Here is a 27,785-nt window from a genome sequence, read left to right as displayed (position 1 = left end):
TACGCCATCGACGTCTTCACCACCAGCATCAATACGTCACGGTAGACAATGACATGTTGACATTAACGGGATTTGATGCATCAACATCGATGTCAAAGATGACAGATGACAGCCCACGTTCCTGTTCTTCAGAGTGGGTGAGTATGGTTTTACGCGGCGTTTAGCAATATTCAAGCAATATCACGGCGGGGCACAACAGAAACAGAAATATGGAACCCGGGTCATCGGTGTGACGAGCGAACACTTTAACTGCTTGGCTACCCCACCAACCCCTAATTTTAAGAACATCGTCATGTTCACTACGTCATATCTTTGAACGTATTCATCACCGTCGTCAATATCATCACAACTACAATCATCATTACATCGTCATCATCATAATCACCATCTTCATAATCAGCACCGCCACAATCATCCTTACCTTAGATGTTCTGAAGTAGTAGCCATTTTCATACACGTCACGTGTGAGGCCGAAATCAGAGATCTTAGCGATTGGTCCCGCTGCAATGAGGACATTCCGCGAAGCGAGATCCCGATGTACGCACTGGAGCAGAAAAGTGTGAGTGTGTTGTGTTTTAAACCGCCCTGGACAGTATGTAATTTATATCACGATGTGTCAGTCTCACGTGAAGCAGCTCGTACAGCGTGCAACAAGTGCAGCGCCTAGAACGACTGGGCAACACAGGGCCCTCGCAATATTCAGGTCCCAAATGTTGCTGCCCCTAAAGTTTACAAAATTCAGTGAAACTCAAGAGCACGGCAATGATTCTTACATCCCGGATCTGACGACCTGGGTTTCACGGACGCTTTATATCTCCAGACTACCAGTACACACTGTCCAGACATGGAAAATCTAATATAAGTTTAAAAACAAATTCATGAAACAGTGACAATAGAGCCAACGTTGCCTGTCGCCTAGGACGACGCTTTACTTCTGCCTCTGTTGTCACATTTCATATTATATGCATGTGTGTGCGTGTGCATAAACAGTTTTACTTTTAATTTTAAAAAAATATGCAGCCAATATTACAATGAGGCGTTCTTTTTAACCGTTTATCAGATTCCTTTATAGTTACCACATATATTTACAAACAGCAAAGCAATGGGAACTAACCAGATCGATATACTAGTATATCAGGCTTGACAAAAAGGACAAGAAGCTATTATAAATATAGCATGTGTAATCATGAAACAAACAATCAAATAAATATGACAGGGATTATGATTATCAGGCAGTGAAAATAAAGGCCCCACGAGGACAACAAGGACATGGAGGTATAGTGTGAGTGTGAAGTCACTGTAAACATAATATGGTTGAGATTAATGTCACCCAGAAGCCTAAGCTATAGTCATTTACAGTATTAATCTGGACGTGACATTTCGTGTCTTGTGTCAAACTGAGACACCGTCTTTGTGTATTTAGAGTTGTAGCTAAGAACCAGACTAATGTACCTGATTAAAGTTGAGTTAACAGCCAGACAAAATGGTCTTCAACGATTTCAATCAAAAGTGTTAGGACTGCTAATCCGATAGTTTATCCTGTAAACTCGTTGAGATTCAAAGGCCCCTTGCATGTTTGTTATCAAAGCACAGCACAGATGTTCGAATGGTCACTCTCCATGGCTTTGCTGATTTTGTATCATTGTGTTCCGATTGCGTCCGTTGTTTATTGTGTTGTAAGCCACTGGTCTGTCTGGTCTAAACTCAGTCTGGATTATGTCCATCCTGTCGTGATATAAAGCGAATGATGCTGACTGTGTCGATTTATTACATACTTCAGTGTGAAAGACTGTGTTTTCTGAAGTTGAGAAAAGTGATATTTTCATTGCAGTGAACATAACACTTGATATTTCACTGCAGTGAACATAACAACTGATATTTCACTGCACGAACATAGCACGTTGGCGGAACTATGTTGGCCTACACGAGACAGCTCGTACACAAACTGTTGATTTACGTCAGTTCAACGTTGACAAGTCATATAATGACAGATGGTCATTTATGTAGTTAATACCGATTCTTACCGTTTGTTATTTTGTTGAAAATGATTTGTATTAAACAGTGAATTTCTCTTCTGATTTGTCAGTCGATACTTTACGTTTCGCAAAGCGCCATTTTGTTACTTGAATTGCGTGTATTCTTTCGCTTCGAACAACCGTCTCATTGATTTGAATTTTTTTTTTTGATGAAGTTGATTTTGTATATAATCATATCCAAATATATACTAAAGAATTTTAGTGACATCAAATATTTTTGGTTACTTTTGTTTATATTTGGCAAAGACTGAACTACATTTTTAGTCGTTCTTACAGGGGGTGGAAAACCGTCCATGTGTGTTATGTAGGGAGAATTTACGCTTGAAGGTTTTACATTTGTAATGAAATAATTTAATCTTCCTGCAGACAACTACACCAAAAGTATATAATAAATAGGATATTTTATGTGTCGAGTGAAATATCATGTTTCTCTCATCTCGTGACGGGGGGAAAGGAGATATTTCACTCGACACATGAAATATCCTCTATATATAACATCTTTCGTACGTTTGTTAAGTCACTTTAAGTCAGGGTAACTCAGCGTGAACGGGTAGATAGATACCTTGAGAGATTCTAGATGCGCCATGCCCCTGGCGATCTGCCAAGCAAACAGCATCAGCTCGGTCTCCTCCGTGATTTGGCGAGACTTCTCTTCGGCGATAGCTCCATCTGCACTTACACTAACGTAGTTCTCCAGCTTCGCCGACTTCTCCTTCAGATATGACAACAAGTTCCCCATCTCCGCGTACTCCATCAGTATTGCCATTTGACCTAAAAGGGATGACAAATGTGATATTTACTCTTGATATAAGGAAGAAGAAAATTAATCTACGAGTTCGCATGGGCAGACCACGATTGAAATGTGCTGTTGTAGCGATTTCAAGCAAGTTTTATATCAGTTGAATCAGTTGAAAACACACAGGTAGATATATAGTTTAGGAAACATTAGGATTCTCGCTAACAACAATGGCGATGATATGCATCATTGAGGCACAATTAGGTATTTTCAATAAACACATATCTGAAAGTAAAAATAAACTGCCGGGCAAAAGAAAGTAAACACTTGGAAATTGAATTTGACCAAACAGTTATAAACGTTATAAAAACGTTACTTTAGGCTGAAAACAGTCACCAAAACAATCCAAAACAAATCTATAACACCCGTATCAAATCCATCCCCATCGATTAACCATTTCTTGTTCGTGTCATTTCTAGCCACCATCAATCATGGGTGCATAGTTTCGTTTGCTCGGTAGGTTCAGATACTTGCATAATCGTAATCAAGCCATCCACGCGTGGGCAACAAACTTTACTTGCCTACAAGGAAGTCATGCCGAATTATTAATTAGAAATTGAATATAATATAAAAGAAATACTTTTAAAACATAGGGCGTGCTTTCGGTATGACAGTAAGGATATCAGTTTTAATTAACCTGCTGTAAAATAATTGGATATGATGACAAGTGTAATTTGAATCTAGTTCAAACATATTCTATATCCACCATTAAGGTTGCATGATCCCACGAGCCCAATGATGTTTGTGTGGTTCCCAAGGAGACGCATTTGGTCCAGCTCTGTCTTAAATGCTTGTCTTTCCTCATCTGACGCGCTGTCTACAAAAAAGATCAATGGTTTATTGATACTAGTCATTTAGTCCTGGTGTATGGATACATTCTGCTTTCAACAAACTCCAGATATACTTTTTTCCTGATTCTACTCTGAGTGCAAAACAACTTCATCGTTTTAGGTTTACTAACGATGCTATATGAGTGGACTAGCTGCCTCTGTCTCTCAGTACTGTGTCCTTTTTTATTGCCAGGATCCGTTTGTCATTGCTTTGATCATGAACTTGGTCTTTCATCGAACTTTTAACGACAACGACACTTGCTATTTGTTTGTTGCTTCCTTCTCATCACACACACAAACACGTATTTTAATGGTCGGTCCTGAATTAATCACCACAAAAAGCTGTACTAGGCAATCCTAGATTCTATACGTTTGTCATAAAAAATTCAATTCAATTTTAATTTCACAAATGTATCTCAAGTAATTGAATTTACAGTTGTGTTTCCTGAATGATTTCTGTGAAGCTTCCATGATCATGCGTTTGTATTTAATGCTAATTTAAATGAGCTACCTTAATTTTTTTTGTATTGATTTTTACAGTGTTTCTGATATCTACCCAACCAAGCATGTTGAAGCAGACACAAGACACACGAGTGAAACGGACTTGTTAAACTAAGAACTACTTAATTGATCAGCCTGAAGTGAACCATCTTTCAATCACATGTAAATTACTGTAACTAATTATACAAATAAATTCTATAATGACAAATAGCATTGATCCAAATGTACCTTTTAGTAGATCTCTTAATTAAAGGGGGCGTATTGATGAAATGGTTCAAGAGAGAGTTTCAGAGAGGGGAAACGGCTGACAGGAGTTGTATAATTGAACTATATACGTGATGGAAATGTACGAACAGTCTCAAGTGTTGTTGAATTGAAATACAATTCGTTAGTACCAATTAACTTGATGGGGTTTTATTCAGTCCCGTCTCATCCATATGTACCTCGAACGTGTAGCCTCTGGTCTATTATCCCTAGCTTCAACTAAGCAACTTGCTTTTCCAGTAAAGCAACGTTTTTAAAGTACGGTTGATAGATTATATTCAATGCTTGTTCCGGAGTTGAAACAATATTTGTGTTATTGGGCAACTAGTTAAATTTTTGAGTGTGTTTTCAAAAGTGTATTTTCTCTCGGAGAAATCAATTCCGTACCCAAGGTCATGCTAAATTACGATGTATTGGTTCACGATAATTCAATTAACTCACTATTTTGCACTTCGTCGTCAAAAAAACACATCGATGGTTTTACATAAGATTGATAATCCCCTTGAGGATCCGGGATAGAATTGGCCTTCAGCAAGCAATGCTTGTCGTAAGAGGCGACTAACGGGATCAGGTTGTCCGGCTCGCTGACTTGGTTGATGCATGTCACCGTATCCCAATTACGTAGACCGATGCTCATGATGTCAGTCACTGGAATGTCTGGTCATATAGCTGGAATATTGCTGAGTGCGGCTTTAAACAAACACACAAAACATAAGATTTATGTATTGACGTGAGAAACTGACCCTTGAGGCGTTTGATGGCTACTCGCAGGGGACGATTGTCTGCTATTCCGGTACCATAAGCAAAACCCTCATGGACGTTTCCAAATGCACCTCTTCCAAGAAGACGTCCAATTTTTAGGCGCTTTACGGTAATATGAGACCATTCGGCATACCTCCCCTCGAAGGAGAAATATTTCCCATCTGTAAATCTGCACTCGTCTGGCGATGCGTGTATTATCTTCACTCCCTTTTTCTGAAAGCAAAGATACCCTATGAAGAACACTGACACACGTTCAGAAAACATAGCATGGAATCAATGACATATACAAATTAAATCCTAACATTGCTACTCATCAGCGCTTATTAAAAGTACAAGTAAGTGAGTGGATGTTGTCAAATGCCACAGGCAGCAGTATGCTACCTATACCACGGCGGTCTGTAAATGTACTGGAGTGAACCCGCCGAACTAGAGACTCAGCATCCATCCACGCCATCGGTTCACGTCATCCACAAACGTTTGACCAACTAATCCCCTTTTCAGTCCTTTTAGCTACTCTTTCTGTCCTGGGTAAAAAGTTGAAGAGTTTATGATGATATATTATTTTGTATTGTTGATGTAATTATTTTGTTCAAATTTGTTAGGTCCTGTGTAACCTTACATTTAGGTGGCTTATTAGATATAATAATGTGTAGGTGAACATGTTGATTACAAATACATGTCATTAATACTTGTTCTTGTTCAACTGTTTCCTAACCTCTCTGACGAGAAATAACTATCACAGTGCATGTATAGCATATGATATTTGACTCCGTGGTGAGTCCTGGTTAGTATTGGTCCCAAGCAACCCATGCTAGGCGTTAGCGACTTCATGGATCGAGTGGTCAGGCTCAGGTGGCCTGGGGGCACTGCTGGCCCAGTCGTCTAAGGCGCCGCGATTCGCTGTGCAGAGTTGCGTCCCTTGGGTACGAAAGAAACTTATGATTCTGGGTTGAATCCCGGTTCGCCCCGATTATGTTTCTAGGTTTGTCAGCACCGTACCCGTGCTCGTGGGTTTCACTGAAGTGGTAAACGTCTGAGATCTGCATCACTTCGGGCTTTCCTCCCATATTAAGCTGACACACCGTGATATAACTGGAATACTGTTAAAAGCGGCGTTAAACCAATCTCACTCACTCACTCACTCGCTCAGGTGACCTGACTGATGTCTGAGTTTCTTCGTACTCTGCGTTGCTCACAATATCAACCACTGGTTTGAGTGTCGGGTCATATAGCTGGAATATGGCAAGGGAGGTAATGCTGGCGTTAGAGTAGAAGTAGACGTGGAGGTAGACGAGGTTGAAGAAATGTTACCCGTGATGAAAAGAATAGCTGCGAGTATCTTGACCGACGACGACGACAGCAGACAGCGATGACGATGACGATGCAGGTGGCGGACAAGAAAGAGGCCACGCCCATAGGTACATACACTGAAATATCACGACAGAAAAGATAATAAGTAACTGCATGTAGGTATAATTGTGTTTTAGGTGTTGAATCCGGTGTTTAGAAAGCAATATTGCTTCACTTGCAAGCTGGTATAAGGGAAAAGGCGATATGAGGCGTTGACACAACATGAAACTCATGGCCGCTTGTATATATACATTGTGCTTAGTCCACAACTGGTTAGTATGGAATATTACAAGGGACATTGTCGCGTTGTCGCTCTTAAGAAAAACAAGCAAAAAGTGTCAAAATTAGCCAAAGCGCGACAATGAGACAACGCAACATTTTTGCCTTTTGTCGCAATGTCGCGCTTTGAGTAATCATTTATATTTTACCAAAACGCGTCAATGCAACAACCCGACATTTTTCATGGTCTTAATGTGTCGCGTTGGCGCATTCTCGCCCCACCAAAAATGCGTAAAAAAGGCGTTAAAATGCGCGACAACGCGACATTTCATAATGTTGCATTGTTGCAATGTCGCGTTGTCGCCATTTTCGTTATGGTGCGCATGTGTAGTAAGTGAATTAATCTATGCATGTGCCGAAATGGTTATACTCCTTTTCCACTGGTCTTTAGTTAGTTCCAATGGTTCTAAACCCAAAGTAGCAAAAGCAATGTGGTTTGCTTTTTCTCAAAATGAAAACAAATCGTTCATCGTTGCTTTAGAAATTCATATGTCGTTATTGTCTGTGTCGGTTTTCTAAACAAAACACTTTGAATTTTTATTTAATTCTGGTCTTTTTTTCAAATGACACACGAGTGGCCCTGTTATTTTAGACGGCGCAGTTCGGGGGTGGTGAGGGGTACACACTCTTCCAATCCTACTGTAAATAAATGCATGTCCCGATGTGCTTTAAATTGCATCTGAAATATATATAATATATGGGGAAATATATGTGAACCATTTCGCAACGAGTTGACAATTGTTTTAGGTATGCCCGTTTGCGCTAAGACAGAACCCGGTCGTAAAAATGGCCACGAGAGGAGCAATAACACGAGTTTGTCACGAATGGCACTGACTGTGGTCGATCCTACGTTGTGGACTCACCTTTCGGGAGGATTGAATTGGGGTTGTCGTGCTCAGCTGGCTCCTCTTTCGCAGGTACGTGCACTGAAAGACAAACTAACGATGAGCGCACGTATACAGGTTGCAACTGTTTTTTCAAAGTGAATGTTGTTTAGCGTCGTAGTCAGCAATGCTCCAGGTTTAAGACGGCGGTCTGTAGTTAATCAAGTCTGCTCCAAACAAACCAGTGATGGTAGATGCCCATATTACACAGTGGCGTATGGCGTATGCCTACGCGCAGATTCATAACGGCGATTGTTGCGCTCATATAAAAACTTTATATAATATTTCCCTTTCAAACTCATGATTGTGTTACATTGAACGAAATTGACATATGCGCATGCGTGTTGATACCAGTGTGATCCGGGTGTAGAAGCAGGTATAGGTACCTAGCAGTAACAGGAACTCACCTTTTCGCGAACACCTGGTTGTATCGCTATTTGATAGTGATTCATAGCACATGCTCATGATATAGTCGGAATCGGAATATCTCTTTTAGTAGAGATTTCTTATGGAAAGGGTTATGTTCGCCTGTATGCACTTTTGGATTCTCTGAATGTTTCCAAGTACGCATTTGGTATTGTTGGTTCAGAACGGGTGGAAATCAAGTCAACAAACATCTTTCTTATGTATATAACTTACACGGCTTCAAGACCCAGCTCGTATTTTAATCTCGCGAGCCGACAAAAAGCAGGACATATGACTTAGCGCAGAGAAGCGCAGACATCAGTTCAACGCTAAGACGACATTAAATCTTCAATCTGTCACAGGGTAACGTCGCACAGAGCTTGGATACATCATTAAGATGAGGATAATACGCTGCTCCCACACACAGAAATTCCAGTCTACCGATAAATGAGCCTTTGTGCTATGAACCTCCTCAACAACTGTCAGTGATGTTTGTTAAGACAACTGACGCCGCCTTCTATTGGCGACGTCATGGGTGATAATATCAGTGGATCCGTCTATTACATGCCTATATTGCTGGTCATATATGTTGACATGTTTCAAAACTCTCATTTCTCATACATGTTGACATTAAAAGGCCACGAGTCTGTCTACATTCGGTTGCATTAGGACACCAATATGTCTTTGCACGAGACAGCAAATATTAATTTCTTTCTTGACTGTGATTGATGCCAAGGTATCTGCGATATATTCTGCCATGACATTTAAGAATCCTGCATCCTGATATCTCTGTCATTTGTATCGAATCAACGTTAGAGCTGAAGACAGCGTCACAGCGTCACATGGAAAGAAAATATTTATTCAGAAGCACTTCTTTTGCAAATACCACCAGTAGGTAATTCCAAATACTTATCTTACTTCATAAACTTTGCCATGACATTTAAGAATCCTGCATCCTGATGTCTCTGTCATTTGTATCGAATCAACGTTAGAGCTGAAGACAGCGTCACAGCGTCACAGGGAAAAAAAATATTTATTCAGAAGCACTTCTTTTGCAAATACCACCAGTAGGTAATTCCAAATACTTATCTTACTTCATAAACTTTGCGAAATGACGTGTTGCGATTCATGAAATATTTAAAGCACGCGTGAAAGTGTATTTCAGGCGGAAAACCCAACGGACAACGATAGTGTATGCTCAAGTTCAGGAACATCAACACAGATAATTTTGTGTGTGCTTCTTTAACAAGTACTGTTTGTTTATGTGTTTGTTGTTTAACGCCGCACTGTTCCAGCGATATGACGGCGGTCTGTGAACAATCGAGTCTGGACCAGACAATCCAGTTATTGACATCATGAACATCGATCCACGATGACATGCAACCAAGTCAGCGAGCCTGACCACCCAATCCCGTTAGTCGCCTCTTACCACAAGCATAGTAGCTTTTTACAGCAAGCATGGGTTGCTGAAGACGAATTCTAACCCGGATATTCACGGCTTTCACGTCACAATTGAATGAGTGAGTTGGGTTTAACGCAGCTTTAAACAGTATTACAGTTATATCACGGCGTGTCAGCTTTATGTGGGAGGAAAGCCTGAAGTGATGCAGGTCTCAGACGTTCGGTGAAACCCACGAGCACGGGTATGGTGCTGACAAACCTAGAAACATAATCTGGGCGAACCGGGATTCGAACCCACAATCATAGGTTTCTGGCGTGCCCAAGGGACGCAACTCTGCACAGCGAATCGCGGCGCCTTAGACGACTGGGCCACCCGTGCCCCCACGTCACAATTGAACATCTTTTGAACATCATGATATCATAAAAGCAGTATGACCTGAGACAGTATGACCGATGATTTATTTCCTGATATAGGAAACAGTTGATGGGGAGTGGGGTTGGAAAGTGTGAGGTGTTTGACAGCTAAAAGTCATACAATTCCATTGTTTTAATCAGACCTTCAGATGCCTTGACACGTTTTTCACGAAAGATAAAAAACTCTGACACACGTCCTCATATTGAGACAATATGCATTTTATATGGTAAAATATGATATTGATATCATTTTAAGGAAATGGCCACTGATTTACATATTTGAGGTCGTGGTTTAAGATAACAGCTGGCTTCAAAGGAAATTGTGATCAATAAAGTGTTTTAAGTGCCTTCCGGTTAAATTAATGGATGCTATATTCGGACTGTCAGCAACGCAAAAGTTCCTTAGAAGTCTTTTAGCAACCAGAAAGCATGAACATAAAACAATATCTTCCTGTCAAATGTCTTCGAGTGTGCAACCAGTATTCGCAATTCTGTCGACAGTACGTCCTGTTTTTCTACATACATCACTCTTCCGGATTGGAATTGGTCTTCCGCAACCCAGCTTGTCGTAAGAGGCGACTGAGCTGTCTTGGTTCATGCGTATAATCATATCCCAATTGTGTAGATCGATGCTCAGGATGTCAGTCACTGGGTTGTCTGGTCCAAACTCGAATGTCTACAGACCGCCGCCATAGAGCTGGAATATTGGTGAGTGCGGTCTGTTGTCAAATTATGTCAATCAAGTATGTGAGAAGCGAATTTATCAATAACCTTTCACAGAAATTTAGTTTTATTTGGCAACAAAATATTGAGTAAAAGCCTTTTTAATTCATTCACGATGACAGGAAAACGGATTTCATAACTACTATGTTACTTCATATAATTAAATCATACAATTAAAGTATTAAAGAAATAACCTTTTACTAAATAAGCTTAGCATGCAAATGCTTTATGGCCATCACATGGGACCGTTGATGTAGGGCCTTGTTGACGTTAAGTCTACGCTGATCAAGCCGAAAAAAGGATTAAAGAAAAGAATAATATGATTAAGCTGGCATATGGCGTTATAGAACCATGATCACTCACTATTGACAAGACAGATCTTTTGTATTATACATTAAGGAACTACACAGAAGAATTGTTTAAATTTAATTAGGTTTTCTTTTTCCGATGAAGGCACTATAAATTCAGGGCATTGCGCTGTGTATTATATTAGTGAAACCAGTTACCACTGTGAGCGACACTGTAATAACTAAATCCTCTTTGATTGGTACCTAACCCTGTCCAAAGCAAAGCCAAGTCTTCATTATTAGGAAGGCATTAAATGGACTTCTGAAACTGTGACGCATCAAAGACAAAATTGATGTCCGATACAATTGCCTATTTAGACTTGTCCCAGATATTCCCGTGTTGTTTTCAGGCGAACAATTGACTTTCTTTAGCATGTGAATTGAACTGAATTTTTCGCGAAAATCTCGTGTCATCACTACTTGATAGTGATTCATAAACACATGCTTATCATAGAGTCAGAATCGTACGATTTCTTGTGAACGTGGAAGGAGTTGTCTCGCGTGTATTTTTCTGAACTGTGGACTCCGGACTGGTTCGAGCAACACACTTGACAACATAACTAAATATCCACTCTAATCATTTTCGAGCATCCATTATTTTGCATTACTTTTCCATCTTGTTAAGATAAATGCCTAGTGCCCGTTCGTTTCCATGACTTTCTGTGTCCGCTGCCAGAATAGCTCTCCTGTCAAATTACACTCATTTGTAAGGGACATCATGTGGAAGTAACCAATAAGAGATTGTGACGCCAGGTCCCAAGCGAAGTTGTGGTATTCAATGGGTCCAGCGTATTTATCATTATAGAGTGTAGATACAGTGCCCTATACAATCAAGGATGTGCATATGGGTACTCACGTAGGAGACACACACTGGTTGTAATATGAAATGAAATCATTTTAAAAAAAGTTCAAGGTTTCCCGCATCTTCCCGAGGCAAGTGAGTTAACTGACTATAAAAGTCCAGTTTCCACCCTTGCCAAACTAGGCTGGTATTATGGAGTTACATTTTGGCTGGACTAACGAGTCTATGCATAGTCCAATCAAAATTGCGCACCGAAATCGCAATCCGGTTGGTAAAATGTCGTGCAGATTTCTGTCGATTGCAGGATTTGCAAAGCATGTGCACCGCTAACTCGTTTTCAACAGATATTTTCAGTCTTTTGGTGTTTTTAATCAAGCTGCTCACTTGATTTGATGCAGTTCGCTATGTAAAACACGTTTTATCACAATATAGATCTTGATTATCGATCAGATCGTCTTGACTGGGCGCCGCCATTTTGTTTGAAACAAATGCAAGTGATACGAGAGGTGGAATCTGATTGATCCATATGAGAGGCTTGGAAGGGACATAACTCATTATAACCACTGGTTGCGCTACGGTCGAGCCCAGGAATTCCAGCCTGGTTCGGCAAGGGTGGAAACTGGACTTTTAAAATCAGTTAACTCTCTTGCCTAGGGAAAATGGGTTTCCTGAGGTTTAATAAAACGCTTTCCATATTTATAAGAAATCTCTTAAAGAGTCGATTGTACCGTTCCCATTATTAGATCATGAGCATGTGTTAATGAATCACTACGAAATATTTGTAACAAATGTTATATTTGGAATAACACTTTCTTAGTAAAGTACAGATTCCAGTACTTTTGGGGCTGAGTCCCATCCGGGATTCGAAGCGGAGGAACCTAATCACCAGCACTCAAAGTCGGCGATCTAACCCACTCTGTGAACTGGCGAATAATTGCCTCACTCTGGCGGTGTACAGAAATAAATAAATAAAAATCCTTGTGTTTCGATTCCTTGACGTCCATGTTAGTTGTTCCAAACTAGGCTTGTCTATTCGGGCGCTAAATGTTTGCTCACAAACAACGAGTGTCTCTTACTTTGTTTTGCGTAAAATCCTTTATCTATTTAATGGGAGCTTCAGGATGAGCAACGATCCACTCCGTCCTGGTGGGATGATATTACATAGGAATAAGGATTTCAACGGACCATTCTGCATTGCAAAGCTCCGAGGATTGTGAGGACTTCAATAACCATTGTTCCTTTCCAGTCATTTTTTCCAATATAACCTTTGCAATATTGATGGAGCAGATGGCATTCTTCCAAACACTCGACATGCCAAACGACTAAGTGCAACTCATATCAGGTGTCAAAAGTATCCACACTGTGTCTGTTCCTTCGCAGACTCATAATAACAAGGGACGGTCGGGTAGCCTAGTGGTTAAAGCATTCTCTCGTCACGCCGAAGACCCAGGTTTGATTCCCCACATGAGTACAATGAGAAGCCAATTTCTGGTGTCCCCCGCGTGGTGGAATATTGCTATAAGCGGCATCAATCGAAACTCGGCCATTATAAAAAAATAATGCATGTTAATAGTTCCTGGAAACCGGCAAAAATGGAGAAGACGGAAAAACACCGACGGATATTCCTTCATGTTTACTGGCTCACAATTTAATGATTTTTCTGTTGTTTGAACATAATATACGTGAGTGAGTGAGTGAGTTTGGTTTTACGCCGCTTTTAGCAATATTCCAGCAATATCACGGCGGGGGACACCAGAAATGGGCTTCACACATTGTACCAATGTCGGGATTCGAACCCGGGTCTTCGGCGTGACGAGCGAACGCTTTAAGCACTAGGCTCTCCGACCGCCCGAACATAATATACGACTAGGTCTGCCGAAACATATACCATTGTGCGTAAAAGGCAAAATAACAGTGACACTTAAATGAATGGATCACTGAAAGTCAGTGATGACACCAGGTGTTCGCGAAAAGGGTAAGCATGACCTGCCCTACCGGTAGCACCGCCCCTCACGACAACTGATATATCAGCAACCCATGCGACTAACGGGATCGGTAGGTCAGGCTCGCTGACAGGGTTGATGCATGTCTTCGTATCCCAAATGCGTAGTCAGTCAATCACAAATTTGTCTGGTCCAGACTTGATTATTTACAGACCGCCGTCATATAGCTGGAATATTGCTGAGTATGGCAACAAACAAAACTTCTGCCATACAAAGGCGGTCTGTAAACAATCGAGAGATGGATTGATTGCATTGAGCATTTTTCAGCATTCGGAATAACACATAATCAATAATGCGGAAATAAAATGCTCTAATTTACCTGCTGAATCGAAAATACCGAAATGAAAACTAGTCCTGTGAGACTTGTCCTTCATGGCATTCTATTACTCTTTCGATGGGAAAACTAATCTTATCCAAATCCCATGCTGATATCAATTAACTTTGTTTTCGAGACAATATAGCGCTCAGGTTTTAAACAACATTACGACAATGTCACACTGGCTGTAACCCAGGACCACAAAACCAACAAAATGGTTCATTTGATCCTCGAATCTATTTTACACCAAAGTGAAGTGCCACACAAAATAAGTAACAGCGACAAAACCCTTTCCATATACATAATAAATCTCTGTCAAAGCAGAGTCGATAGTAAGATTCCGACTATATTATGATCACGTGTTTATGATTCACTATCAATTAGTGATGATACCAGGTGTTCGCTAAAAGGCGAGCATGTCCTGCCCAAACGGTGGCACCCGTCACAAACACATGCAAAGTCAATACAGTTTTTCACCTCAAAATCCCCACGGGAACATATGGTGCAAGTCCGAATAGGGAATTGTATCGGATATCATTTTTGTCACTGATGCGTCAAATTTGAAAATGTCCTCTACGTGTCAACAACAGAAAGTTTTGAAAGCTATACTGAAACCTTGAATGCTGTAACCTTGATCAAACAACTTCTGATCAAGAGTTGAATGACCCTCTTTGAAATCTTGGTGTAAAGAGCATGTCCGACTGTACTTCAAAGGTTGTGAAATGTAGTGAGTGAGTGAGTTGGGTTTAACGCCGCTTTTAACAGTATTCCAGTTATATCGCGGCGACCAGAAATGGGCTTCACACATTGTACCCATGTCGGGATTCGAACCCGGGTCTTCGGCGTGACGAGCGAACGCTTTAAGCACTAGGCTCCCCGACCGCCCGAACATAATATACGACTAGGTCTGCCGAAACAAATACCATTGTGCGTAAAAGGCAAAATAACAGTGAAACCTGTATGAATGGATCACTGAAAGTCAGTGATGACACCAGGTGTTCGCGGAAAGGGTAAGCATGACCTGCCCTACCGGTAGCACCGCCCCTCACGACAACTGATATATCAGCAACCCATGCGACTAACGGGATCGGTAGGTCAGGCTCGCTGACAGGGTTGATGCATGTCTTCGTATCCCAAATGCGTAGTCAGTCAATCACAAATTTGTCTGGTCCAGACTTGATTATTTACAGACCGCCGTCATATAGCTGGAATATTGCTGAGTATGGCAACAAATACAACTTCTGCCATACAAAGGCGGTCTGTAAACAATCGAGAGATGGATTGATTGCATTGAGCATTTTTCAGCATTCGGAATAACACATAATCAATAATGCGGAAATAAAATGCTCTAATTTACCTGCTGAATCGAAAATACCGAAATGAAAACTAGTCCTGTGAGACTTGTCCTTCATGGCATTCTATTACTCTTTCGATGGGAAAACTAATCTTATCCAAATCCCATGCTGATATCAATTAACTTTGTTTTCGAGACAATATAGCGCTCAGGTTTTAAACAACATTACGACAATGTCACACTGGCTGTAACCCATCACCACAAAACCAACAAAATGGTTCATTTGATCCTCGAATCTATTTTACACCAAAGTGAAGTGCCACACAAAATAAGTAACAGCGACAAAACCCTTTCCATATACATAATAAATCTCTGTCAAAGCAGAGTCGATTGTAAGATTCCGACTATATTATGATCACGTGTTTATGATTCACTATCAATTAGTAATGATACCAGGTGTTCGCTAAAAGGCGAGCATGTCCTGCCCAAACGGTGGCACCCGTCACAAACACATGCAAAGTCAAGTCATTTTTTCACCAAAAAAACCAAACACACACGGGATCATATGGTACAAGTCCGAATAGGGAATTGTATCGGATATCATTTTTGTCACTGATGCGTCAAATTTGAAAATGTCCTCCACGTGTCAACAACAGAAAGTTTTGAAAGCTTTACTGAAGCCTTGAATGTTGTAACCTTGATCGAACAACTTCTGATCAAGAGTTGAATAACCCTCTTTGAAATCTTGGTGGAAAGAGCATGTCCGATTGTACTTCAAAGGTTGTGAAATGTAGACACCAAGGGCTGGAGCTTCAGGTGTGTTGCTCGACCCAAAGGGAAACTTGATTATTGGAAAGTCATACAGTCTTGTGGAGGGTGTGGTGGTGGAATGGGGTTTAACGTCGCGTCCAAGATTATTGCGCTTATATAGCGACGTGCATGTACGTGTGTGTGTTTGTGTGGCTGCTTGTACTAGTCCGGACTGATGCCGATTTATAGTGCTAAGCTCACTGAGATACCACGCCGCAGTTTAACATGAATACCCCACTCAGACACAGTATACTGACTCCGAGCCGACCAGTCCTTGTTTTAGCCCCTTAATGCCGAGCGCCAGACAGGGTAACAACAAGTACAATCTTTTAACGTCTTTTGGTATGACGCTGCCGGGGATCGAACCCCGGACCTTCCGCTCTCCGGGCGGACGCTCTACCACTAGACCACGGAGGCGGTTCTTGTGGAGGGTGTTGGGTCACTATGAAGCTTACATGAAAAGATCTGAATATGAAACAGACGAAGTTGGCTTACTTGTTTCCTTTATTTCTAGTTCAGGTGGGAAACCCGTGGACGGTAATTGGCTATCTGATGGTTATTGAGTGAGTGAGTGAGTATGGTTTCACGCCGCTTTTAGCAATAGTCCAACAATATCACGGCGAGGGACACCAGAAATGGGCTTCACGCCTTGTACCCATGTCGGGAATCGAACACGGGTCTTCGGCGTGACGAGCGAACGCTTTAACCACTAGGCTACCCGACCGCCCCTGATGGTTATTGAACGATATCAGATCATCGATATACGTGGAGCTTAAGTTAAAATTCTTGGCCAGAAGCAAGGCTCTATTGCTCACCTGATTTGCATCTACAAATTTGCAGCATTATTTTTTTTAAGAAATTACAAAAATAGAGGGGTAAACAAAAAATGCGAACATAAATAACACCGGTCTAGGTACAATAACAGTTGTATATTTCGGAATAATAGTCCATAGGAGGGACGAAAAAGGTATACATGTTGTTCTCCTACCACATATTTACTACACATAAAATGTCATATTCATACATGTAAGAATGTCTTTATTGGGCAAACATGATTTGGCTGCTATGGCGGGCATGTTTAACATCGGAATAGAATTCGGTGAGTGTATCTAGAGGCATCATTACTATGCTCATCCATTGTAACAGGCCATATTCCAGCGGACGGCAAAACGTACACCGGACAAACTGCCACGACATAAGTACACACGAGCATCCTTTCAGAAAAGCTAAAATGTCATGAGACAATTTGATTATATTTTTTCTTCCAATGCTGAGCTGTGTATGACATACTTTGTTATGGAACGGCACATTTATGTCAATTAAGTAATTATAATGACAGGGAAATATTATTTCTCCTAAGGCAACACCTCCAGCCGTTCTTTGAGACTAGACTCAAAACCCAATAATGTGCGTTTAGGAATGTTTGCTCTCCGGTTATATAAATATTACGTCCAATATTAAAAATATATATATCCTAAAATCATATATTAGAAGAATTGACGTTACACGGGAGAACGTTTTCGACAGTTTGAAATCCATTAGTGTTAACATAAATATGATTATATATAATTATTGTTATGTTATCATTCCCTGAAAAAATCCTCGATCGTTCAAACAATAAACAAACAACTTTCCATACGAACCTTGAACATATATTTTTAATAACGAAACATAAACATGTTGGTCAAATCTTTTTTGTACTTGAACATCGTTGCTATGGATGAGCATGGTAAACAACAGATCGTTATTGTTAACACATATTTAGTTCATTTACATTATCTATTTCTGTCCATTCGCTTATATTATGAAACACAGAGCATTTTTCTATGGTGAGATTATGAACACGTGTTGTCCACAATAACGTTGACATCGATTATTTATCCTATAGATACGGTCAAATGTGTCCTTGCTCACAACATTGACCAGTGTGCACGGAAAGACCTTTTCTATGGCGATGCATTGTGCATACATAGCTTAGGTCAATAGAGCTTTGCGTACTTAAACTGATCTATTTATCGTTTGTATGTCCGATGACATGATCATCTGTATTTGACTCAAATTACCAGGCTTTTCCTCGTGTAACCTGGAAGAGTTGAGACACTGCTATAACGATCTTTTCAAAATACTAACAAACATGCGCCATTTTGTGGTTTATGTGTACGTGAGTGAGAATGATTAAGGCGGTTTCAGTGAGGATAAATGGCTGCACACTTGATACACTTTTTGAACATTACAGTACGGGTTTATGGGCAAGGAACGACTGGCCTGTCCACTCGATATTGTTAGCTATAGGCTTGATATGAGATGAGAATGAAACGACGTTAGAAGGGAGAGGCTAGGCAGGGTAATCAGACGTTAGACAGGATACATCAGATATCAGGCGGGATAAATCAGACGTTAGCATATTTCAGACGTTAGACAGGACATTTTTAGACGTTAGATGGGATATTGCAGATGTTAGACGGAGTTTTTCAGACGTCTGCATATCAGACGTTAGCCGGATAATACAACGTTAGACCGTATGTATCAGACGTTAGACAGGATACATCAAATGTTAGACAGCATACATCAGATGTTAGACAGGATACATCAGACGTTATACAGGATGCATCAGACGTTAGACAGGATGCATCAGACTTTAGACGCGATAAATCAGACATGATACATCAGACGTTGGGCAGAATACATCAGACGTTAGACAGGATACATCTGACGTTGAGCAGGATACATCAGACGTTAAACAGGATACATCAGACGTTAGACAGGATGCATCAGACGTTAGACAGACTATATCAGATGTTAGACAGGATATATCAGACGTAGGACAGGATACACCAGACGTTAAACAGGATACATCAGACGTTAGACAGGGTGCATCAGACGTGAGACAGGGTGCATCAGACGTGAGACAGACTATATCAGATGTTAGATAGGATACATCAGACGTAGGGCAGGATACATCAGACGTTAGACAGGATACATCAGACGTTAGACAGGATGCATCAGACGTGAGACAGACTATATCAGATGTTAGACAGGATATATCAGACGTAGGACAGGATACATCAGACGTTAGACAGGATACATCAGACATTAGACAGGATACATCAGACGTTAGACAGGATGCATCAGACGTGAGACAGGGTGCATCAGACGTGAGACAGACTATATCAGATGTTAGATAGGATACATCAGACGTTAGACGGGATACATCAGACGTTAGACAGGGTGCATCAGACGTGAGACAGGATACATCAGACGTTAGACAGGATGCATCAGACGTTAGACAGGATGCATCAGACGTTAGACAGGATGCATCAGACGTAAGACAGGATGCATCAGATGTAAGACAGGATGCATCAGACGTTAGAAAGAATTACATCAGACGTTAGACGGGATCCACGAGACACGAGACAGAATACATGAGACATGAGATGGTATACATGAGATGAAAGACCGGATACAAGAGGCTTGAAACAAGAGACATGGCGCGGAACGGAAGGTGGTAGTCGTAGTGGCAGTAGTGGTAGTAACAGTAGTAGCAGAAGTAAAGGTAATAGTAATAGGGAAGATATTGTGTGATACGACATGTGTTGTAACAAGTGAGTGCGTTGTTGATGTGAATTACAGGAAAACAACCCGACAAAACCTTTCCATATTCATAAGAAATCTCTGCAAAAAGCAGAGTCGATTGTACAATTCCGACCATATCATGCACATGTGTCAATGAATCACAATCAAATAGTGATGATACCAGGTGTTCGCGAAGGTGGGCGTTACCTGCCCCATCGGTGTCACCCGCCACAAACACATGCATTGTCAAGTCAGGTGTTCACCTGAAAGAAACACAGGAACATGTGGTACAGTTCACAATAGGGACATCTTTTTTGTCACTGATGCTTTGGAATTGTCCTCCATGTGTTTACCATAAAACCTTTCGAAAGCTTTACTGAGGCCTTGAATGTTTCAACCTTCATCAAAAAAACTTTTCAGCAAGGGTCGTATGACGCTCTTTGAAATCATCGTAGAAACAGACTACCTCAAAAGTTGTGAAAGTAGACGCTGAAGGCTGGAGCTGCAGGAATATTGCTCGACATAAAGGGAAAGTTGTCTCCTTGAAAGTTGAAGTAATCCCTCGTGTCAATCTGATGGAGAGTGTTTTGTCATCTGAATCTATATGCATAGTTTTGTTTGTTTGTTGTTGAACGCCGCACTCAGCAATATTCCAGCTATATGACGGCGGTCTGTAAAATAATCGAGTCTGGACCAGACAATCCAGTGATTGACATCATGAGCATCGATCTACGCAATTGGGATCGATGACATTCATCAACCAAGTCAGCGAACCACCCTATCCCGTTAGTTGCCTTTTACGACAAGCATAGTCGCCATTAACGGCAAGTATGGGTTGCTGAAGATCTTTTCTACCCCGGAATCTTCACGGGTCCTATATGCATAGATCTAAACATGTAACAGATGAGGCTGCCTCAATGGTCTCCTTTATTTCTAGTTCAGGTGGGTAAATCAGTGTAAGGTCTCGAATCAGTGACACACCGAGAAACCAAGTCGTGTTACAAACATGTACATGCTCAAACCTCACATTATGTTCACCCTTCTTTTCTAAGCTTCATGATAACGTTGATAGGGTGTCGTTGTCTGACATGAATCGGGTACGAGAAAAGAAAATACGGTCAGTTCTGCACGACGTAGTTCCACATCCCATGTCAATATTATGACGTCATATCGCTGGGTGAGGTGCAAAATATACGTCATAGTTGGACTTTATTCTTAAGAAGCAGTCGTCAAATCCGCTGTCAGTCATATGTGGATGTTATGATTTGCAAACTTTGGCCAATCAGAAGCGAATATTTTCCAAAGCTACGAGTGAGTGAGTATGGTTTTACGCCGATTTTAGCACTGTCCCAGCTATATCATGGCGGGAGACACCAGAAATAGGCTTCAAACATTGTACCCATGTGGGGAATCGAGCCCAGGCCTTCGGTGTGACGAGCGAACGCTTTAACAACTAGGCTTCACCACGGCACTCCCGCCTCCCCACTCCTCCCTCCCCAAAGCTACGAGGGGTGATGAAACGTTCCGAGCCTAACTATTATAAATTGCGTTGATTGCTAATTTTTTTTAAAAACAACCTCCTCTGAGGCCCATACACTTTACCAACGGAGTGCCTGGATGCCATTCGTCACCACTCGCCTCTTTCCGTAACCTGCAAGAAGATTCGGTTTGTCCCGGAATAACACGAGTTGGTCACGAATGCCTGGATGCCTCTGGTGTAGAAGGCTTCCATTCGATGGAAAAACAATCCTCCACAGCTGAAATGTCGTCATCACCATTAGCATAATGCTTGCCAGACAGTTCTTTCTTTAAGATTGGGTAGAGGTGGAAATCTGTCGATACGAGATCTGGTTAACACGTAGGACGTTCAATGAGCCACAAAAATGCACAAAACACAAGTGCATTGTAAGACAGCCGTCTACAAATAACTGCCAGGCCTCTTCATGGGGGATTAGCTATTGGGAGCTAGCTTTGAAACAAGAGAGGGGAGAGCTGTGAGGTCCTTAGGGTTTCTTCAAGCAAATGTGCCGAGGACCAAGACCCAAAGAGTTATACACCCCCACAGCTCTACTCGTATCACATTAACAATTACTTTGATGTTGTAATTTCCGTCTATGTTATCTGCCATGGGCTGTCCAAGGCTGTATAGAAAAGTTTCATTTTTACTTAACAAGTGTTGATTTATTACAACAGTTTTAGATGATGGTCAAAACCTGCGCCAGCTGGTAACAAAACATAATATCATTAGAACAAGGGCCGGTGCGGACGTACCCGCCGACTTTATCTATGATTACGTAATATACTGTTCTCGTGAACGACCTCGCCAAGGGGCAGCCGTAATGGCAGACCAGTGGCGATAAAAAACGCGAATACAGGTCTAGCGACTTTCGAATTTTAGAATTTCCTTGTTAAAGTTTAATTTGTGAAAAATATAAAAAGTGTATAAAGAAATATATGCACTGTGATAATTGTAATACACGGTAAGTAAGTTTTTCACGAATGTGGGCCATTATATTCTCATGCAGTTGCCTAAGCAGATTGACCCGTGAAGATCCGGGTTAGAATAGGTCCGTAAAAGGCGACTAACTGGATCGGGTGGTCAGGCTCGCTGATTTGGTAGATACATGCCATCGTATTCCAATTGCATGGATCGATGCTGATGATGTCAATCACTGGGTTGTCTGCTCCAGACTCGATTACTTTCAGGCCGCCGTCAAATAGCTGGAATATTGCTGAGTGCGGCGTTAAACAACAAACCAACCGACCAGAGCAGATTAGTATACAATTGGCCATTACTGGCTGATCTTTCGGGAGGTAGTCCACCTGTAGGATAAATTTAGAATCTCAGAAAACTGAAACCATCACCTAAGTGTACACTATGTATGCATACGGATAAGGGTGTACTGTACATCATTCATAGGTGATAACTTGGGCATTCCACGTGACGAGTAAACGCTTGTCCCTGTTACATACATTTATGCATTAACAACCTGAAGCATTTTCCTCAATGTTCCCGGTATTATCAATGGTGGTTGGAGAGTGTGACTAATGACATTTGGGCCTGACGTCTCTTTGTGATGCTGGTGATAGACACAAGGAAGATATTACTTTAGCTACAGAGATCAGCTGGTTAATTCTGCAATGAATGTGTCTGTTCTGAATGTGCCATGCGCTACTAGTGAGGTGAAGTTCCTTCAGAAACTAATCAACCGATGGCACCGCCACTAATTTAAAGTCCGCATAAGACATGTAAAAAGATATTACACTTTGTCAGAAATTAATCACCCACATTCTTTAAAAAAAGTGATAGTCAGACTTCAAACAATCTTGAAACGTCTTCTTTGCTGATTTCAGGTACAGGATACAAAAAACCGTCAGTTTCCTTTGTTCGCGTCTGATATTTGATGACATGGACGTCTTGTAGCAACTACAGTTCTAAGTCGCGATCCCATCACGACCCTTATCGAGCAGGTTAATTAAAAAGAGCAGATTGTATGGTTAGCGCCGCTTTTGGCAATATTCCAGCAATATCACGGCGTGGGAGTCAGAAATGTGTACATATTATATCCAATGGGAGAATCACACAGGGCCTGCGGCGTGACGAGCAACCTATAAGTCACCGTCACTGTTTATTAAAGGTCAAGCTGACATATTTCTCCCCGGACAATATTGCAAATAGAACGCGGGCGTGTTTCACACGGTTATTAGACCCATATGGGGAATCGACCTCGGGACTTTGGCATGGCGAGCGAACGCTCGTCACCACGATTAAGTTTTAGAGGGCAAGCTGACGTGTTGGGCGCTCATTGATTTGTCCCGTGCCAGTGGGTTTCACACAGTGTACACTTTTGCTACGAACCATTATATGATTTGCGTTTTTCTTTGTCACATTGGACAGGCTGTATGGATGTTCTAGCAAAACATGAAAAGTAAAGTATTTGTCTCCACAATCAAATTCCATTAGGGTATCGACAGTTCTCTAGTCTGGGACGTGTTTTATCTGCAGTACTTGTAATGTGAGGTGAGGTGAAGCGCGGTTTAACGTAGCCAGAGTATTGCACTTACACTCTTCAAAACAAGAAACGCAAAGGTAGATTTTTAGTAAATGTATTTTACCTAATAAAGTCGATATATTTAAATTTAGTATCATAGATACAAATATGAAATTTTGGAGCTCGATAGTCACATGTTGTCGTTGTACAAAGGCACTGAAAACTGTTCATTGTCATGTCACATAAGGCCAGAAGGTAGCGCTGAACTCGTGTGACCCCGGACAGCAATCACTGCTTTGCATCTCCTCGGCACTGATAAGTGTACGAATTCTGTCCTGTGGAATTCTGCGCCATTTGGCTTGTAACGCGTCGGCCAGTTTTGGGAGTGTCTGCGGCGTGTCCTGACGTTGACGTACACGTCGATCGAGTTCATCCCAGAGGTGTTCGATTGGTTTGAGATTTGGAGATCTCGACGGCCAGGGCAAGACGTTGATGTTAGCATTATGAAGGTAGTCTACCGTGACACGAGCTGTGTGCGGTGGAGCGTTGTCCTGTTGAAACAACTCCCTCTAGCGGTCTATGATTGGAAGAAGGTGAGGTTGATGAATTTGATTCATGTAGCAATTTGCTGTCAAATTTCCCTGAACCACAACCAAGTCAGATCTCGTGGTGTAGGACATGGCCTCCCGCAACAAGACACCACCGCCACCGAAATTGTCGAAATCACGTACACAATGAGGGATAAAACGCTCATTTCGACGACGATAAACACGTCGTCTTTCATCTAGCCGGTGAAGAAGAAATCGTGATTCATCGCTAAACCCCACTTGTCTCCGTTTTCTCAAATTCCAAGGCTGTAAGGTATGGCACCAACGCAAGCGTCGCTGTCGATGAATCTTTTGCAAAACAGGGACCGATAATTGGTCTTCTGGATCGGATTCCAACCTCGCGAAGATGGTACATGACAGTCCGATATCCTCCCCAAGCCAGGGATTCGTCCTGCAGTCTCCGTAGCTGTGGCATTGCAATGACGTAGGTGGGACAGTCGAATGTAGCGACCCTGTGCAGAGGTGGTAACTCTTGGTCGAACGGTTCTCGGACGGTCTGCAGTGGAATTGAACTGTGTGTATCGGTCTCAAAGGCGGCAAATGGTGCTGTGGTGGACGTTGAAGTGTCGTGCAACAGATGACTGCGATTCCCCCTTTGGATACGTCCTATGGCGATGTTCCGATCGGCAGCGTTGATTCTCGGCAATTTCGAACTTGTTCACAATTGAATGACAAATCATTGGCTTATGCTTGCCCTTTTATAGCCACCACCACGAGTTACGAATGCCATAACTTGCACGTGCATTTTGCTTTACTGTTTCCCCCATGACGTTTTTAAACAAGTGTGAAAACAATGCTTTTTAAGACATTGCAAATCGATAATGGCTGCGTTTTGACGCACCGTTTGTCGAATATCAGGCAACCGACATTTTCCAATAACATATAACAAATTTATATACCGGATTTTTTGTGTAGTCAGGTTGAATGAACTACATACTACCTATGCGTTTTATTTTTTGAAGAGTTTATATAGCAACGTGCATGCACCTGTGTGTCTTCTTCTACTAGTCTGAACTAATGCCGATTTATAGTGCTAGCCCACTGAGATGCCATGTCGAAGTTTAACATGAATTCCCAACTTAGACACAGTTTACTGACTCCAAGCCGACCAGTCCTCGCTTTAGCCCCTTAATACCGAGGGCAAGGCAGGATAACAACAAGCACAATCTTTTAACGTCTTTTGGTATGACGTGCCCGGGAATCGAATCACGAACCTTCCGCTCTACCACGAGACCACGGAGGTGGTCTGTACTTGTCATAACCTGAAAGTGTTTGTCAATTTTCTAGGCCATGTTATATCTGGTGTCTCCTGAGGCAAGCGAGTTTGTTCGGAACATGCCCATGTTCAGTGAATGAGTACCAGCAGGAGAAGACGGTAATGTGAGTATTAACCTTCAAGTGTCTCATAGGCAAATTCGGTTGTAGACTCCCAAGGGAGCTGAGAATGACATTCAAAAGCACACTGATCCATTGGCCGGGATGATATTACCGTAGCGCTTTGAGCATACACCAGTGTGTGGCATCTAGCGCAGTATAAATATACTTATTATGTATACTCACACGCAAAAGAAACGCAAGTGGTTTTAAGCAAATAGGTAACAAACACGGAACCATAAATTGATACGACTTTTAGCATGTAATGAAGCCTGATGGTGTTATCAATATTTTTGGTTGCATTTTGGAAGCCCCGAGTAAAAATGCAACATAAAAAACGAATCGCCAAAATGCACCATTTCAATGAATTTGTGGGTATCATGCACCCATTTCTCGCGAAATCGAAAATGCACGAACTGTCACGAACTGTAGTGGGTATAAAACTGTGGCCGATTCTTAGACCTACCACTCCTGGGTCAACAATGCCACGCCTAACTCAAATTAAGAGAAACCAGGCTATCGGACGTTTGCAAGCTGGAGAGTCTGTCCAAGATGTTGCCCGTCATTTCAACGTTAACATAACCACAATTTACCGTCTCCTGCATCGATACAATGCTACACAGACCACAGATGACCTTCCTCGGAGCGGTCCTCCAAGGGTCACCACAGCTCGACAACATCGGCAGATTACCCGTCAACACCAGCGACATCCGTTCCTAACTCCAAGTGAAAGTGCTCGACAGACCATAGGAACACATAATCGACACATTAGCCGGGACTCTGTGATCCGACGTCTCCGTTCCAACAACCTCAGATGTCGCCGACCAGCACGTCGTCCTGTTCTCCAACCACGGATCAGACCTCACGTTGTTCCTTTTGTTGCACAACATCAACAACACATTTTCCAACAGGACAACGCTCGTCCCCATGTTGCCAGAGCTACCATGGCCTTTCTGCAACAACTCAACATCCGTGTTCTACCGTGACCAGCCCTCAGCCCTGATCTGAACCCCATCAAACACTTGTGGGATGAGGTTCAAAGGCGTCTACACAATGTGCGCCCAGTCTCTACAACTGCCGATGAACTATGCACAGCTCCTCTGGATGTGTGCAGGAGGATCCCTAGGGCCTTCACAAATCGTCTGATCCATTCAATGTACAGGAGATGTGTGGCAGTGATCAATGCTTATGGTGGTCATACCAGGTATTGACTGACATTTTGGGTATTGACCCGAAACTGTGTAATCCCTTAACATTTGAAAAACCCAATTATGTCATCTGCCTTTTAATCCATTAAACTGTCTTCAGTCAAATTTTTGTCAATCTTGCCCTATTAGTATTTCTTGTCTTTACTGTTGAAAATAAATAACATGTATACTGCATACTCGACTTGCGTTTCTTTTGCGTGTTAGTATATTATTATTAACACGAATACTCACGCACTAAACAGACTAAAACAGAAGGGACTACCTGTGACTCGGTATGGTCGTAGTGGCGCCTCGCACGTCGTGACGTCCTTGATCGGTCTGCCTGCGTCATCAAGACACTGACACATTTCCTGTCCGGTGCTGCCCTCTGGGCTAAAGGCGTGCTCCTGACAGGGTACGCATGCGTGGAGCCCGAACTGAGACTTGTACGTATTTTCCGGGCACTCTGAGAAAAAAGCCTTTCGTTAAAGAAATGCATGAATACATGTTACGGAATACTGATAAAATATACAACGTCAACGCCTGAGAATAACCAGTCTCGATGATTATCCGCCGAAATGATTATGCATAAAAGGACAAACAGGGGTGAAAATTATATAAATGGATCCCTGACTCAAGGTGTTCGCTGTATGCTGTTACGTTCAAAGTCATTTACACATAACGTGACATTCAACTATAGAAGAAGAAAAACATGATTGATATTTTTATGTGTTAATATTTTGATGAAGGTTATTCTGAAAAAATAATGGAATATAGGATAGGTGGTCGACTTCAGCAAAACCATTTCCATATTCATAAGAAATCTCAACTAAA

The 27,785-nt window shown here is 41.7% G+C and overlaps 1 protein-coding gene across 1 annotated transcript in view; it reads right to left on the bottom strand.

Moving 5' to 3' along the window:
- The window catches only part of LOC139445527 (uncharacterized), a 113,195-nt gene that overhangs the window by 4,679 nt on the left and 80,731 nt on the right, over positions 1-27,785 (bottom strand). The window contains exons 15-21 of the mRNA XM_071226669.1: positions 27,235-27,417; positions 7,682-7,744; positions 6,501-6,616; positions 5,171-5,402; positions 3,539-3,649; positions 2,599-2,807; positions 422-544 (exon numbers count right to left, since the gene is read on the bottom strand). Of these exons, the coding sequence (XP_071082770.1) occupies positions 422-544; positions 2,599-2,807; positions 3,539-3,649; positions 5,171-5,402; positions 6,501-6,616; positions 7,682-7,744; positions 27,235-27,417 (1,037 nt within the window). The remainder of the gene's footprint in view (positions 1-421; positions 545-2,598; positions 2,808-3,538; positions 3,650-5,170; positions 5,403-6,500; positions 6,617-7,681; positions 7,745-27,234; positions 27,418-27,785) is intronic.

The sequence above is a fragment of the Haliotis cracherodii genome, unplaced genomic scaffold, assembly GCF_022045235.1.
Source record: "Haliotis cracherodii isolate W230 unplaced genomic scaffold, xgHalCrac1.p SCAF_6, whole genome shotgun sequence".
Classification (NCBI taxonomy): domain Eukaryota; kingdom Metazoa; phylum Mollusca; class Gastropoda; order Lepetellida; family Haliotidae; genus Haliotis; species Haliotis cracherodii.
The sequence above is the reverse complement of the archived record's forward strand: the minus strand, read 5'-3'. Positions and strand labels throughout refer to the sequence as shown.